This window comes from Ammospiza nelsoni, chromosome 5 (assembly GCF_027579445.1).
Source record: "Ammospiza nelsoni isolate bAmmNel1 chromosome 5, bAmmNel1.pri, whole genome shotgun sequence".
Taxonomy (NCBI): Eukaryota; Metazoa; Chordata; class Aves; order Passeriformes; family Passerellidae; genus Ammospiza; species Ammospiza nelsoni.
In genome coordinates this window covers 43,219,980-43,235,215 of record NC_080637.1, presented here as the reverse complement: position 1 = coordinate 43,235,215, position 15,236 = coordinate 43,219,980, and the positions used below count along the sequence as shown (strand labels likewise).

General features: G+C 35.8%; 1 protein-coding gene across 1 annotated transcript; it reads left to right on the top strand.

The window, feature by feature from the left end:
- The first annotated feature begins 296 nt into the window (after window positions 1–296).
- LUM (lumican) lies at window positions 297–10,561 on the top strand. The gene is made up of 3 exons (XM_059472275.1): window positions 297–621; window positions 3,675–4,571; window positions 9,515–10,561. The coding sequence occupies exons 2-3, from the start codon at window positions 3,695–3,697 to the stop codon at window positions 9,667–9,669; spliced, it is 1,032 nt and encodes a 343-aa protein (XP_059328258.1). The 5' UTR covers window positions 297–621; window positions 3,675–3,694; the 3' UTR covers window positions 9,670–10,561.
- The last annotated feature ends 4,675 nt before the right edge of the window (window positions 10,562–15,236 follow it).

Sequence of the window (15,236 nt, the reverse complement as noted above, 5' to 3'; positions counted from 1 at the left end):
TGTAATGTGGAAAGGGATATGATTCAAAGATAATTTTGAATCTGATCCTCAGGCTAAAGTTTTCATTAAGGATATTTTACTGTGGTCATAAGACAGTTAAAGAAAAAGGCAGAAAAATGAATGAGTCACTTGGCTGAAGAAGAACAGCAGCATTGAGGTCTGAGTGCTGTGTGTTAGCTCATGTCTAGCAGTATAAAATAAGGTGGAAAACAAAAGCCTGTTTGCAATTTCTTTTACAATATAACGTTTTCCCTCTGAAATACAAAAAAAAAAAAAAAATTCTTGTATAAACCTCTGGCTTTTTAACTTTCTCAGGTTTGTGAAATATCATTCTCTGATCCCACAGGAGGAACAGATGGGTTGTCCTTGTACAAAATATGGTATCCACCTGCACTTCATTAGAGAGCTGCATTTTTGTACATGCCACACCACAAGATCACCATGATGACATAGCAGCTTCAGAGAACAGCGTGACTAGGGCTTTTTTTTTTTTTCCCTCTTGTAACACAGAGGATCTGGCAGACTTTTACCTCCTGACACTGTTTAGAGCATATATTGGTCGATACAGCCTCTTATTGCATCTGCTCTGGGAATTAAGGAAAGCAGCTTGAAGGCAGTAAGGTAAGTGCTGCTGCATGCTTTAACCGTAATGTTCAGCTGTTTAAATGTAGCTGCAATGGGAACATGAAAACATGACAGGATAAGTTTGCCAATTTGTAAATTGAGCACAAATCAACAGTTTCACTGTCGATTCACTTTCTCAGTTTCCTTAAAACAGCTTCACATATTTTGTACATCAGTGCTGCAATTTTTTACTGCTTTGTTCTACATCGGAATAAGATTTGACACACCATACAAAGAAGTGTGTAAGAGTACTCACTGTTTACTTTTTCATTCATAATATTAATGAGAGCTTTGTAAACCCCATTTGCTAAATCATTTACTCCATTCTACAAAAAGACAATATATCCTGATATTTAAATAATTAATCACATAAACAGTGAGAGGGAAACAGTAGATATTTTTAAATTTCTAATTAATTTTAAAGCACATTTTAAATATACTAGTGAAACTTAAAAAATATGGTCTTTTGCAAACTGGGTAAGAAGTTGAGCTACAGATATAAGGTTGATTGACTGTTAGTTTTATATGTATTTTGTTGCATAATAAATTAATGATTAAGGAAAATAGACATGGTTAAACATAATTTGAATAGTGTTTCTAAATTAATGTTGGAAGCGTTTTCCCAAAATTATGGATTTATCATTTAGTATGTTTTGGCAAATTGCCTGAACAACTTCACAGACATTTTCACAGGTATTTTGCAACACAACTACTTAGAACAGGCACAGGTAATTAATTAAAGCATGTTTATGTTGCAATATAAAAATGTAAGAATGTTTTCTGATTTTATATTTCGGATTCATGTAGTTCAGTGCAAGAAACAAGCATGATCTATTAACCTTTTACACTTCTGACAGTAAGACATTCAGACACCTGAATGAGAAATAAATTAATAAAACAAGTTAAATAAATTTCCTATTTACTTTGCAATTTTATGGTGCACGTAGGCTCATATGGCCCTGAACTATAGAATTGTCACATAAATTCTAAAACGTTTTGATAAATTAATTCAAAACACTTGCCATCTAACATTTTTAGTTACTTGAAGGGTCCTGCAGAGCAGCAAACTTTTTACTCTATTTAAAGGACTGTATGACTATGATATCAATACTGAAACTTAGCATTACAAATATAATTTGAAACCAGAAAAATAAAAGAGTTTGAATTTAAAATGTCTATGTTATTTTAAAACTATAAAATTAAGGAGGTGTGTAAAAAATGTCACCATAAGGCCAAAGAGTGTAGTCCAAGGAGTTCATTACACTCTTTTGATACTTTGAATACAGAAGTACTTGAATTCCTTTTTTTAATGTTTAGTACCTAAATAGAACTGGATTTTGAGATGCATTGTGTTACTGCAGTCTTTGCTTTCAGATGAACTGTACTTATTTATACCAGCAGGGGACTGAAGGTTGAGCTCATGTTCATGTTGCATGTTCTCATGAAGTAATGAAAGACAGGCAAAGAAAATTACACTGACAGCTACTATTTCAATGATTATCCTAGGGTTTTTAATTAGGTAAATGTGATGGGACCAACACCATGGAGATGATATATTATCAGATTTCCTTTTCTGGGGGACAGCAGTTTAATATCTAGCAGTGGGACTTTATGGGTTATTGAGTAGAGGTAACATAAGAACATTTTTAAGAAATTCTTTGTGCTGTACTGCATGAGATCAATAGGCCCTCCCTAGAGATGTTTTAAATGAGATTGTTATCTCACTAGAATATAATATGGCTTTTAAGAAGTCAATAGGAAGAAAGACATTTAGAATTAGGAAAAATTTTGTAGCTATGGCCCTGTACTTTAAGTCCTCTGTGTAACAATTCCAATAGCAAGACTAACTTACTCTGCTGGAAAATTGCCCAGATCTGAGATCAATGCCTTGTGGTCTGTTTACAGGCTTCACATACTTTCTGAAATTCCTTGAGAAAAAAAAAAGAAAGGTTTTAAGGATTTTCTTAATCCTCTCAGTCTCTGAACAGTAGTTGAGTACTTGGAGCCTTGTCATTTACTAGTGAATGTCAAAGCTCACTGACTTTATTGATACTTTTCCAGCAGAAGATCTATCTAGCCAGTTAGAGATATAAACAAGATACTAGTCTTCACAGATTAATTGACATCTTGTGGGGTACCTAATAAGAAAGCAATGGCCTAAAAGAGTTAAGTGACCCTATGTATACTGAATCACAAATACCTCCAAGGAAACCAAATGTCCTTTTGCTGTATGTGAACTGAAAAACTAACTATGTAAAGCCAGTGTTTTATTGTTCAATTAATTTAGAAGGGACATAAAATGGAACCAACACCTTTGTTGTATAGAGAATTTGCAAGGACATTTTCACTATCTGAAATTCAATCACTTCAGGTCCACTCTCAGATTCAGTCATTTCAGATCCACTGCACACATATGCAATACTGGTTGTTTGGCATGTTAAAGATAATATGCTTTATATTCCTATTAGTTTGTTCTTTAGGTGACTATGAAATTTAGTGGACCATGCTTCAAAGAATATAATCCATGAGAAAAAGAGATTTCAAGCCACACACATCTTAACAACCCACTATGCATGAGAACATTACCCTCAGTTATAATTTCCCTGTCTCTTTCAAACTTAAGTCAACTAGCAACATGTTTAGAAATGAGACAATTCAGCACATTAGGAATGCTTGGTAGAATTTAAATGGTGGAACTGTCTCTGAATGTGGCCTTCAGCAAAACTGAAAACTTCTGTGTCAAGTTTAAAAACCTTGTACTTCATCATCTTTCTTGTGACTTAATCAATGAATGCAGAAAGATATAAAAAAAAGTTTTACTAACAACAGCAAAATGGCCAGAAATTTTGCATTGCAAAGAAAGATTATGCAAGACAGGGGCAGTGAGATAGTATTAACAATGAAATACTAACAACCCAATATATTTTTCTATTAATTAAAAACTTTAAATAGGAACCATAATTAGTTTTTAAATATAATCTTTATGTGGTAAAATTTCAAATACTGCTGAGAGAGATGAAAAACTAAAGTTATATCCTTTCATCATACAGGAACAGGACACATTAGAAAGATGACTCTAAACTCCCTAGCTGTCTTTCTGCTGTTGATTAGTGGCATTTTTTGCCAGTATGACTACGGTCCTGGGGATGATTATGGCTATGATCCTTTCGGGCCATCCGCAGCAGTCTGTGCCCCAGAATGTAATTGTCCTTTAAGCTACCCTACTGCCATGTATTGTGACAATCTTAAGCTGAAAACCATTCCAATTGTACCAAGTGGAATTAAATATCTTTATCTCCGAAACAATATGATTGAGGGAATTGAAGAGAACACGTTTGACAATGTAACAGACCTACAGTGGCTGATCCTGGATCACAACCATTTGGAAAATTCAAAAATTAAGGGAAGAGTCTTCTCTAAACTAAAGAACCTGAAGAAACTTCACATTAACTACAACAATTTGACTGAAGCTGTCGGACCACTTCCCAAAACTCTAGATGACCTGCAATTAAGTCACAACAAGATCACAAAAGTCAATCCTGGTGCATTTGAGGGGCTGATGAACCTGACTGTCATTCACCTCCAGAACAACCAGCTGAAAGCAGATTCTATTTCTGGGGCTTTTAAAGGCCTGAATTCACTTTTGTATCTTGACTTAAGCTTCAATCAACTTACAAAGCTACCAACAGGACTGCCTCACTCCCTGCTCATGCTGTATTTTGATAATAACCAGATTTCCAATGTTCCTGATGAGTACTTCCAAGGTTTTAAAGCCCTACAGTATTTACGCTTATCCCACAATAAATTAACAGATTCTGGAATACCAGGTAATGTCTTCAACATCACATCCCTAGTTGAGTTGGATCTCTCCTTCAATCAGCTGAAGAGCATTCCAATTGTCAGTGAGAACCTGGAAAATTTCTACCTCCAAGTCAACAAAATTAACAGTAAGTTAAATTTGCATATATTCATTAATGTTTACCACAGTCTAGATACTGATGGCCAATGCAAGTATCTGAAAGAACACATGAACCAGTCTGAAAAAATATTACTGTTTAGACTGTTAGCACACTGACATTTACCTAACAGTTGTCCACATTCATGTTAAAAGACAGATATTTACTGGACAGCCACTCAATATATCCTTAAAATGAGAAATTTATGCTTTCATGCTAAAGTGGATTTTTTCCTCAAACTTTCATCTTTTGTAAGTTGGAGTAGGTACATAGAAGCCAAGGAAGCTGTCTTGTACAATTCAGGGGAAAAAAATGAAAAGTTTGATCAGTACAAAAAGATGTTCAGAATTCTTAAGTTAACAAAAAAGAGAGTAGTCAGGTGAGGATATGACTATGGTAACCTTTCAGGAGCTGGTAATCAAAATACTGGAGGGGGGAGAAAGAGAGAAAAAACAAATTCATAAGGTAGCAGGCACAAGATGTAGGGAAAAGGATACATCAAAGTAACTGCATTTGTTTCTTTCCTCCCTTGCCTCATGCGGCATCCCTCCAACCCTCTCTTGAAATCCAAAGAGCTGCCCTTGTTCTTTCTTTTCATTCCCGTTCTGCACATCACATAATCAGGTGGCAAGTTTTCTCCATTCACTTATAATCTGAAAAATGTTCCTCGTGAAGCCAAGAAATGCCACACCTTGCACGAGGCCACGAAGGTTTCTGCAGAGACAGGGCTTTCACAAGGCTGTCCCCTTCCTGGGCTGACAAGGAGGGGTTGCAGAGCTGCAGAGGCCTCACCACCACCATGCCAGAAGTTCCCCAGCTGCACCTTCATCAGTGGCAGTCCCTGATGGAGAGGGAGATATTCCAAGTATGACTGTGGTTCTTCAGGAGAATTTACATCATCTTGCTTGTTTATACAGAGTAAACCGCAAAATCCTCCCCTCTGTTTGCCTGCTTGTATCCATCACGGATTAACAGTATTAATGTTAGCTACTCCATACATACCTAACTCCATGGAGACGTAGCCTTGAAAACCAAACATTTTTAGTACAGATCTTACTAGATTTAGGGCAAGATATTTTGAAATGTTTTGTATTTACTTTTCATTTTTCTCAGTGGCTTTTTTTTTTCCTAGAGCATCTCAGTTTCTTGTTTTGATGAGGGAAAACAATGAGTTAATACTTCCCACCCAAGGCACCACATACAGAAACCTCTGGAACTCCACCAGATACTCTGCCACTCCTAAAATAGCTAAAAATTATGATTTTTAACTTTTCATGAGATATAAGCACTTTCCCCTACTTAGGATGATCTGAGCCTTCTGCAAGATAACCAGGTACCAAGCTTGGCTGCTATTCACTTTTCCAGGGACATCAGAGTCAGGGACTATGACAACAATTTTAGCTTTTCAGGGCAAGCTGCATTTTCAAGGGGTTAGTGTGGGAAGTGGATGTTCACCAGCTACTGCTACACTATCATCACTACCCTATGGACTGATGCAACAGAATTATAATTTACTGATTTTTTTTCTTTATCATAAAATCTAGCAGACTTCAACAATCAATTTTCTCAGCTATCTAACTTTACAGGCATAATATATAGCTCCCTAAGATGCTGATTGACAATGTGGTATAAAAATTAATTAAAAATAATCATCAATATAGGTCAAACAAAGCCCTTGGATTTCACCATTCATGACATCTGACCTACAGCTGTGAGTGCTTAGTCTTTTGGGAAATTGAGTTGATTGGTCTGTGATTATTTAAGCCTCAAATCAATGACCAGTTCCTTTGTTTAATAAATTGTCATGATTTACCAGGGATTTATGAAAGTAAATCAGGCCAGCTTCCATTCCATGTGATGGCCTATGATACCCCTATGCTGTGAGAGACTTCTGTCTAAGGAGTAATGATAATTTGTCCTCAAATACACAAAAGGATAATCTTTCAGTTTGTGCTTGCTTAGATTGAAGTTTTCATTATACTGAGCACTAACATAAAGATATTTCTCCAGAGTTCTTAACTTGCTGTGTCTCCCTTTTTCTTAGGTACCTTAAAGCTTGTAGTTATTTATATTTGTCTAAGAAAGAATAATCTGGTTCCAGTGTTGTTGATATTACTGGAAAGAATATTTCTCTAAATTACTGTCCGTGAATTTCGCCATGGACTTGCTACAATCATTGTGCATTGTCATTCATGAAAAATAATCTGTTTGAGAAATGCCTCTATTTGAGTGACTCTGAGTTTTTTGATGAATAAACACCTCTAAATATATAGCAGAATTGGCTTTGCCTTAGTATGTGCTGTTTCCCCCTGTGTTGCAAGAAGCAGTGGGTGAAGCAGATAGCAAATTGTTGAGAAATCAAATTCAGAGTAGCTCCTCTGATTTCTAACTAATAAATTGAAGCACATCCATTATATTGATTGTAGGTGTCAAATCTACACTTTTATCTACTGTACTTGGTGCTCATTGCATCTCCAAGCTGGAAAAGGACAATGGAAGATTTAGAAAAGCTTTCACTTTCTCCACAGCTCAAACATAAACTGTAGTTTCTAAATTGAAATGCCTTTAAGATGCCATTATTATTATATGCACACACACAAGAATGGACACAAACACACACACACAGACACAGAGACTTGTGTTACAGACTCCTCAAGGCAAAAAGAAACTCTGCAGGATGGAAAAAGCCCCAAGAACCAAAGACCTTCAGTGAAACAAGAAGAGGGTCCAAAGATGGCCTTCTCCGTATTTCATCGGTACTTGTAAGGGATTAAGGGGGAAATTATTGTTTCCACATGAAACCCCAGGAAGTACTGGGGTTACTCCACATAAATGGAGCATGAAAGGGGAAATATGTAAATGCGATAGAGGACAGTTAAGAGTCTATGTATCAAATTCTGGAGATGCTTTATGGTCTTTCATCTGGTTCACTCCAACAATTCCCAAAGGAGTTTTATAACATGGCCTATCTAAAAATGTTTCACATGTGATTAGTGGAGAACAGACCAACAATAGGGACTATGGAACTTCAGATCCTGTTAGGATTGCCCACTGTACTCTTAGATGAAAATCCAATTTTCATCCAATACTTCTTATTCTCTCAGTGTCTGGCTTATGCAAGAATTCTGTGTTAGGAAAATATGTGGGAAAAAATTCCAGCTACACTAGCTCTGAACCTGAATTTTATAAATTCAGGAAGACATTTTTTCACCTGCAACATTAATAAGTGTAACAAAAGAGGGAGTAAACTACAGAGATATTCGATGCCACAGTACTCCAGTCTAAAGGATTGCAATTCCCCATAGAGATCACACAGGCAACAGCTCATCAAGTGCACTCACAAGAACCACTGGTCTTATTTTCTGCTAGTTGAGACTGCAATTAAAATGAAACATTTTTTAATATGTTTCTAACAACTGAAAATTATATGAAGAATATAAAATAAACTTGAGTCTTGATACCCACATTTAAAAGGTGTGGACCAAATAATGGACCAAAATCCCACTGAGGTCCAGGACTGAGTCAATTTGACTTCTGTGAGGCCAAGATCTTCATCCACTTCCCAAGTGGTTTAAGTCTCATAAACAGTCAGCACAGATCAGAGTTTTGTTATCACACTTAAGTTTTGTGGTTTACATGTATGAAGTTTCTGTCCTTTGAGTAGTTAACCATTTATCCAGCCTGTATAAGCATATCTTTTGCAACCAAATGTTAGTATTTGTGCTAAAAAGTAATGATATGAAAAAACCCCAACAATTTAAATTTATAAAGTTTTTAAATGTTTGTCATCAGCAAAGATATACTTACTATGTCACTCCTGAATGACAAGAAGATGGAAAAAATTATATTAGAATTCATGTTTATTTTAAACTTTACAAATTAAATCCAAGTTATCTGAAGAAAACTGGAAATAAATAGTCAATGACATAGCCTATAGCCCAAGACAATGAATTAAAATTTCAAGAATTTCTGTTTTCATTCAGCAAAATTCCACACAGACATAATCTTATAAAAATCTCTCTGATCATATGATCTTAATGAACAAGAATTATTAGTTTACTTCTGCTGGTACATTCTGAACCATAGTGTCAGAATTGGTCTGAAGTCTTAAAATTTTACTGTATGACAACATGGACTGCCTAAAGGATGCCATTCACCTCTCACCCTTTCAAAAGAAGGCTGCACTCTATACAAAATCTAGGAAATTGCTTTGATTTGCTTTAATCAAATCTTGGTGATCAAGATCTGACTATTAAATTATGTTTCCTTACCTCCTACTTGAAACAACTTATTTTGTGGATGGTACTTGAGTCTTTACCCACTTAACATCAAATCTCTGTCCAAAATATTGCCTAAGCTCTTATGCTCTAAAGAGCTGCCTGTACATTTATACTTAGTTTCCTAAAGCCATGCTCCATTAGTGATAGAAAATTATTGTATGACACCCACTGGACTGCCTGTTCTCTAGGGTAAAGCTGTATCATGGTTTCAATTTCTCCAGAAGCTTTTTGCTTCCTTCAATATCTTATAAAATCCATTGTAATGTACACAAACTGACTGATTCCTCTCTTTGCATGTCTAGATTTTTTTTAAGAGTTGTTTTTCCTTTTATCTAAATGCCAGATTAGACCTCTATATAAAATTTGAAGTCTAAAAGTCAAACTTGTACTGGAAGAAAATGGCATTTGAAAAGCTCAGTCTTCAAATTCTGAACCTCTCAAAACTAACAGAAAGAAAATCTCCCAACACAAGTCCCTCAGGTTCCAATGAATTTACAGGGTCAGTGTAAATGAAAAACATTGATAAAAGTATAATGAATTAAGGTCACAATTTTCAACTGAAATCCAAAAAACAAAAAGTATAAATATAAAGTTTTTGTCCTATTTGTGCTAATTATCAATGTTTTCCTCCTATTTCTGTTCCCTTTGCTTCAGAGTTCCCACTGAGCAGCTTCTGTAAGGTGGTTGGGCCGACGACCTACTCCAAGATCACGCACCTGCGCCTGGATGGAAACAACCTGACGCGGGCCGACCTGCCGCAGGAGATGTACAACTGCCTGCGGGTGGCCGCCGAGATCTCGCTGGAGTGACAACCTGCCAGTGCCCAGCTCCCTCCCAGGGGCGCTCACTGCAGAGTAACACACCATGGTAGTGCTTTAACGTTAGGGCATGCCTAAAAGCAAGTGTCAGTCTGCATATTATCCATTCTGTTTGGGAATACCTAAGTAAGGACTTGGCAAATTTAAGGGAACGTGTGCATATTTTTACGAATGGTTCTATTTAGAAAGCACAAGAATTACTAAATATGATGCAAAATATGTCTTTATCTGGCTAAATGAGTTGATTTAAAAGATTCAACTTCATAAAAATCTATATTCATGCATGCAGTACATGCCAGCAGGTTCCAGACTCACAGGGAAGTTAGTTGGGATTTGATGTGAGTTATAGTGATCAGTATGGGCTGGCCTGTGTCCAGACAAGATTCCTGTCCAACTTTCCTAATCATCATGCCTTTTATATATTGTTACCCATGGCAAAGGAAAAAATGATTTAACAACATACAAACAATTTAAAATTTGTGAAAATATGTGTTCAGAACCTATGACACTGTTATATTAATGGAATACATGAAAGATAACAAGGAAAAAGTATTCAGGTTAAATAATTGTTTACTCTTCTTTTTGTCATACTTTCATTTAACTGTCATAGTAAGATTTTTATTAATTGCTGGTATAATTGTTATTTCAAAATAAATCATATATAGAAATATTTTTATTCAATTACTTGCATGCTATTTTTAACCAGAGTGTAGAAAATAAAACATATCAAATAGTGTCCTTTTGTCCATGTCATTGACAACTATGTTACTTTCTTTTATAAAATGAAAAAAAACAGGTTAGGACAAGACAATCTAAGCTATTCTATCATTATAAAAATTATTGTGACGTTAAATAAACTGTTTTCTCTACTTTGACATTTCAATATTTTGTACACATAATTTAACATGTGCCACTACACTTGTGTTGCCTTATGAAGTTTGCAGTATGGGAATCATGGCACTATGAAAATGTGCAAACTAATGTTTTAGTATTGTCAAAAGAACAGTGAAATCTCTCAGAAACCACAGGTGGTGAGTAAAATGCAGCTACACATGGTAAAGACATGGTAGTATGTTCCACCCAGGACTAAATAGTCCAAATATTGTCAGCATCTTGGAACACACTAAAATAAATGTGTTAGTAACTGAGAGCTGTAAGTGGCTTGCTTGCAAGTACAGATCATCCCATGGGTACTGTTTTATTTTCAACTACTGGACTATTAAACACTCAAACAGAAACTTTGTTAGTTTCTATAGCAAAAGCAGAAACTAGCACCTCTGAAAAAAACCCCATAGCAATTCATACCAAACCATTTTGTCGGCACGTTGCCAGTTCCAGATGTTCAAAATCAAAACACAATTCACAAAGAAACCTGGGACTAAAACAAAAAGAGATTCAGAAAACAATAGAAATATTTCCCTCCTTTTTTTTTTTTTTCATTTTGGAATTCATAAATGTTGCTGTTTTTTTACCCGTGTACAGGAAGGATTGACAGTAAAATTTGTTACAAGTTGGCTAGAATTTTCAATGAAGAAATGAAACTGCAGAATGAAGTGTAAATCTGGGGCCTTCTGAACACATCAGGGTGGGAATCACTGTGGAATAGCCCCTAGGCATGGTTACATAGAAAAAGAAGAAGGAAGTGCATGCAAAACACCCCAAAGAAAAGAAAATTGAATGACAAATGGTATTTAACAATTTCCAGATAGCTTTTAACCCAACCGTTCCCTTCATGGAAAAATACACTAAACACTAAGACCTCTAGAGCACAAACTGATGAGATATGCCAGCTGATTGCTGTAACCTAACAACACAACAGAAAAGTATTGTTCTTTTCAGCTTATTTCAGTACACTGACTACTTTTATGCAAAATGAAGGAGTGTGAACAATAAGACTGAGAAGAGTCCAACTCATGATAGAGTAGAACCTGTTAAGAGAACTTCCTTGAACCTTCTTCTTTCCAGGTAATGCCAGGGTGCTTCCCTTAGCCTCTCTGAATACACCATATGTCTCAGTCCATGTCTTACTGCAGTCTGCCACTGCCTGAAAGACTGATACAGAAAACTTTCCAGTTTCAGGGTGCATCGTAAAAGGGAATGGTGGCAAAGAGAAAGTTCCAGAAGGAGAAATTTGAGCTGGACATATGAAAAAATTCTTCCCAGTGAGTTCATACATTGCCCAAGGAGGCTGCATGCACTACGTCCTCAGAAATTTTCATAACGTGCATGGGTAATGCCCAAAGGGACAGATTTGTCTTTGAAGCTAGTCTTAGTTTTAGAAGGAGGTTGAACTAAACAACCTTCAGATGTTTCTTCAAACTTATTTATAAGTTCTGTGAATATGTGATTCTAAGAATACTAGTAACCAATGGGGAAAAATATCAGTTTTACTAACCAGTTCTACAACTGAAGAGTTTAGCATGAAATTCATATGGAAAATTTCTTGCTTCAGGTTCCAGTCCATAATTCCAATTCCTATGATCCTCACAAAACCTTAACTTAGCTGACATTTGGATATAGATTCCTTAGGCAGGAACTGTGGAATCTTTCTTTCGATACTTTTGCTGGCTTGTGCCAACCTGCTCCCATCTTAACACTTGTGATTTACTGAGTAGTGGCAGTGAAATCAGAGATCCATTCCTTCTTACTCTCCCATGTGGGACAGCACGAGCAAACATGCCACCATCCTAACGGACAGAGTGCTCATGGAGGACATTTTGGTTATGAATTTTTTTCACTTTCTGATATTGGTTAAAAGGCTTTCCATCCGTAAGCAAAAGAACTTAATTGGTAGGCCTTAAGGCTTTCACACAGAAATAACTCTCTTTTCTACTTAGCCTGAAAAGTTCAGCATCAGCTGAAATGAGAAAGAAAAGAGTGCTAGCTGTACTTTGGGACACTCACCTTGAATGTAGAAAGGTCAGGTTCAAGTACCAGGGCAAATTATCACTTCATTATGTAAAGAAAAGCAGCTTTAGAGGCTGTGGCACTTTTTATCACACTGTTCTAAAATAAGATTGTGATTGTGGGCTAAAATGTACATATTGCTACTCTTTAGTGCTATAAACATGATGCTTTGTTAGTGAACCCTCTTCTACCTGTTTTAAGAGGTGAATCATCTTCATTTTCATAATTTGAATTCTTAATCTAGAGATCAAATAATACAATATTTTTAACAAGTTTTGATTAGTAAATAAAATTCTTTTTAAAAGTGTAATCCTTCTTTGTGGTACATCTCTGCTACAGCTATCTTTTCATTCTGAAATTATTAAAGAAGAGCAGAAAATATAGTCTAATTAAGAATGAAGTGAAGAAATTAGGTAAATACATGAGAAGAGAAATATTATTTAAGTTCTCCATATGGCAGTGTAGAAACAAAGGGGTTTGGTCCAATGCACCTGACTTCTGAAGAAGAGAAAAGCTGTTGCACTGTGCAAAAAAAAAGCAGTTTTGTCTTTGCTCTGTGAATCCCAGTGTGGGGCAATGCATACAAGTCTGTCATGGCATTTGCTCAGCCTGAACAGAGCACATATTCAAATAACTATGAAGATACTTTGGAACCCATTAAATAATACTTGTATAAATATATTTCCATTGATGATAACACTTTCATTGAAACACGCAAAATATTTCAGACAGAAGTACTGGAAGTCTTTATAAATTTTGTAAGTTATAAACCAATTTAATAATAAGCTGTCTTGAAGATAAACAAGTCTTTCAAAATTCCTATTTCCACTATCTTTCCAGTAGTACATTGTGTGATTTTGCCATCCATCTTACTACACACACTGGTTTCTAAACTGCATGAACAAAAGTTTCCTGAACTTTACTTCTAGATTTCATCATTTTGCTGTCAAAAAAATAAACAGTAAGACCAGCAAGTTTTCAAAACTATGTGCAATGCTGCATTGTTTTGAAGAAGAATTTGTGATTACCTGTGTATAAAAATGAAATTTTTTTTGTTTTGTACAGGTTCTTAAGTTTGGATAAGAAGAACCATCCCCTGCAATATTATTATTCCCACCCTCAATTCAGAAGAAGGAAAGGTGTGTTGTTCCTAATGGAAATCACAGCCTTGAGCTATGTATTACTCAGAAAATGCAGAAGGGAACTAGGCATTTATTGCTGGGACTCCCAGCTGCCGCCATGAAGATCATGGAATAACCTAAGAAAAGGGCAGGTAGCGTTGAAGAACACCCCTTTGATTATTTAGGGTTACTTAGGTCATTCTTTAGGGCTGTGGAGCACTGCACGGTGCTTGGACAGGCATGGGTGATGAATTCTCCCTGGAGCTGGGTCCCAGAGCTCTCTTCAAAGAAAAAGGTGGTGTCAGTTTGCATCAAAGTGCTGGGTGTTGAGGAATTTCATCTCCACAGTAAAGACTGAGTTTCAATGTGTTCCATCTGAAAGGATAATCAGTGACTGGAGCAGTCATGGTGAGTGAGATTTGAGCTTGAAGTTGAGACTCTGGAAGAAAACTCAAGTGCTTTGGGAAACGCCAGCTCTTGAAAGTGATGACTGATATCGCAATTTAAGAAAATAAAAATCACATAGTCTAATGTTTAATTTCAGTATTTCCCAAGAGTATCTGCATTAAAAAATAGAGCAAAAATTACTACAATTAATGGAAAATAAGAGCTGAGTTTTCATATAGCTTATGCCATTTAGCTTTTCTCTCTAAATATTAAAAAAGCCCCTGAACCTTGAATTTCTCATGTGGCAATATCACTGTAGCCGATCATTACTGTAAAGGGAACAAAATGTTTTTTTCATTAAGTTGTGGGCATTCTCTTTTATGCAACACTTGTCATTCATTTTAGAGGACAGAACTTTGTGTGAGTTTAAACTTCTTGAAATCTATTGTCTTACTGTGGGGATCTAAAATGAAGATGAATTAAAATATTTTGGACTTCTTTAACAATAGGAGGAAACAAGAAAACAGAAGTTTACATAAATTAAGGATAAGGATATAATTAAAGGATAGTAAAGCCAGTTTGTTTTCACTATCCTGATGTTATCTCAAAATATTTAATCATTGATGGTCTATGGTTCAAAACTTCTGCAGGTTTACAGAATGGGCATCAGATCATTAATTCATATTTTCATTTACCATTAGTTGTCTGGAAAATATAAATCATCTAAATAGTTACACATTGTCCCAGCAACTCAATATGTGTGTCACTGATAAATGCATGTTAGATATTTTAATTTGAGATACAGCTAGCATTTTAAAAATAGACTCCCAGAGTGGGGTAGATTTCTTAGTGTTGAAGTTGTTGAAATCATGAAAACAAAGTAAAGTAAGAGATTGACAGTAACACTTCTATAGTAGTTAAAGTAAACCTAGCAAGCCAAGACAAATACCAGATTTTGGCACTGTGTCATGGAACCTTTTTGGTGTCACTGTGGTAAAGAGTTCAAACCAGAGAGAAAGCGAACAGAGTGCCAAAAAATTATTTAATGAAGCATATGCAGGAGTCCAATATATTTCCCATAAAAGCTGAGCCCTTTTCCATAGTTGTTCTTTTCTGAAACGTGTTGCTCTGCAATGATCACTT

Excerpts from the sequence above, each read along its gene's own strand:
- LUM (XM_059472275.1), top strand. The coding sequence starts at position 3,695 with ATGACTCTAAACTCCCTAGCTGTCTTTCTGCTGTTGATTAGTGGCATT. Across the intron at positions 4,572-9,514 it reads CCAAGTCAACAAAATTAACA|AGTTCCCACTGAGCAGCTTC; the intron begins GTAAGTTAAATT and ends CCTTTGCTTCAG.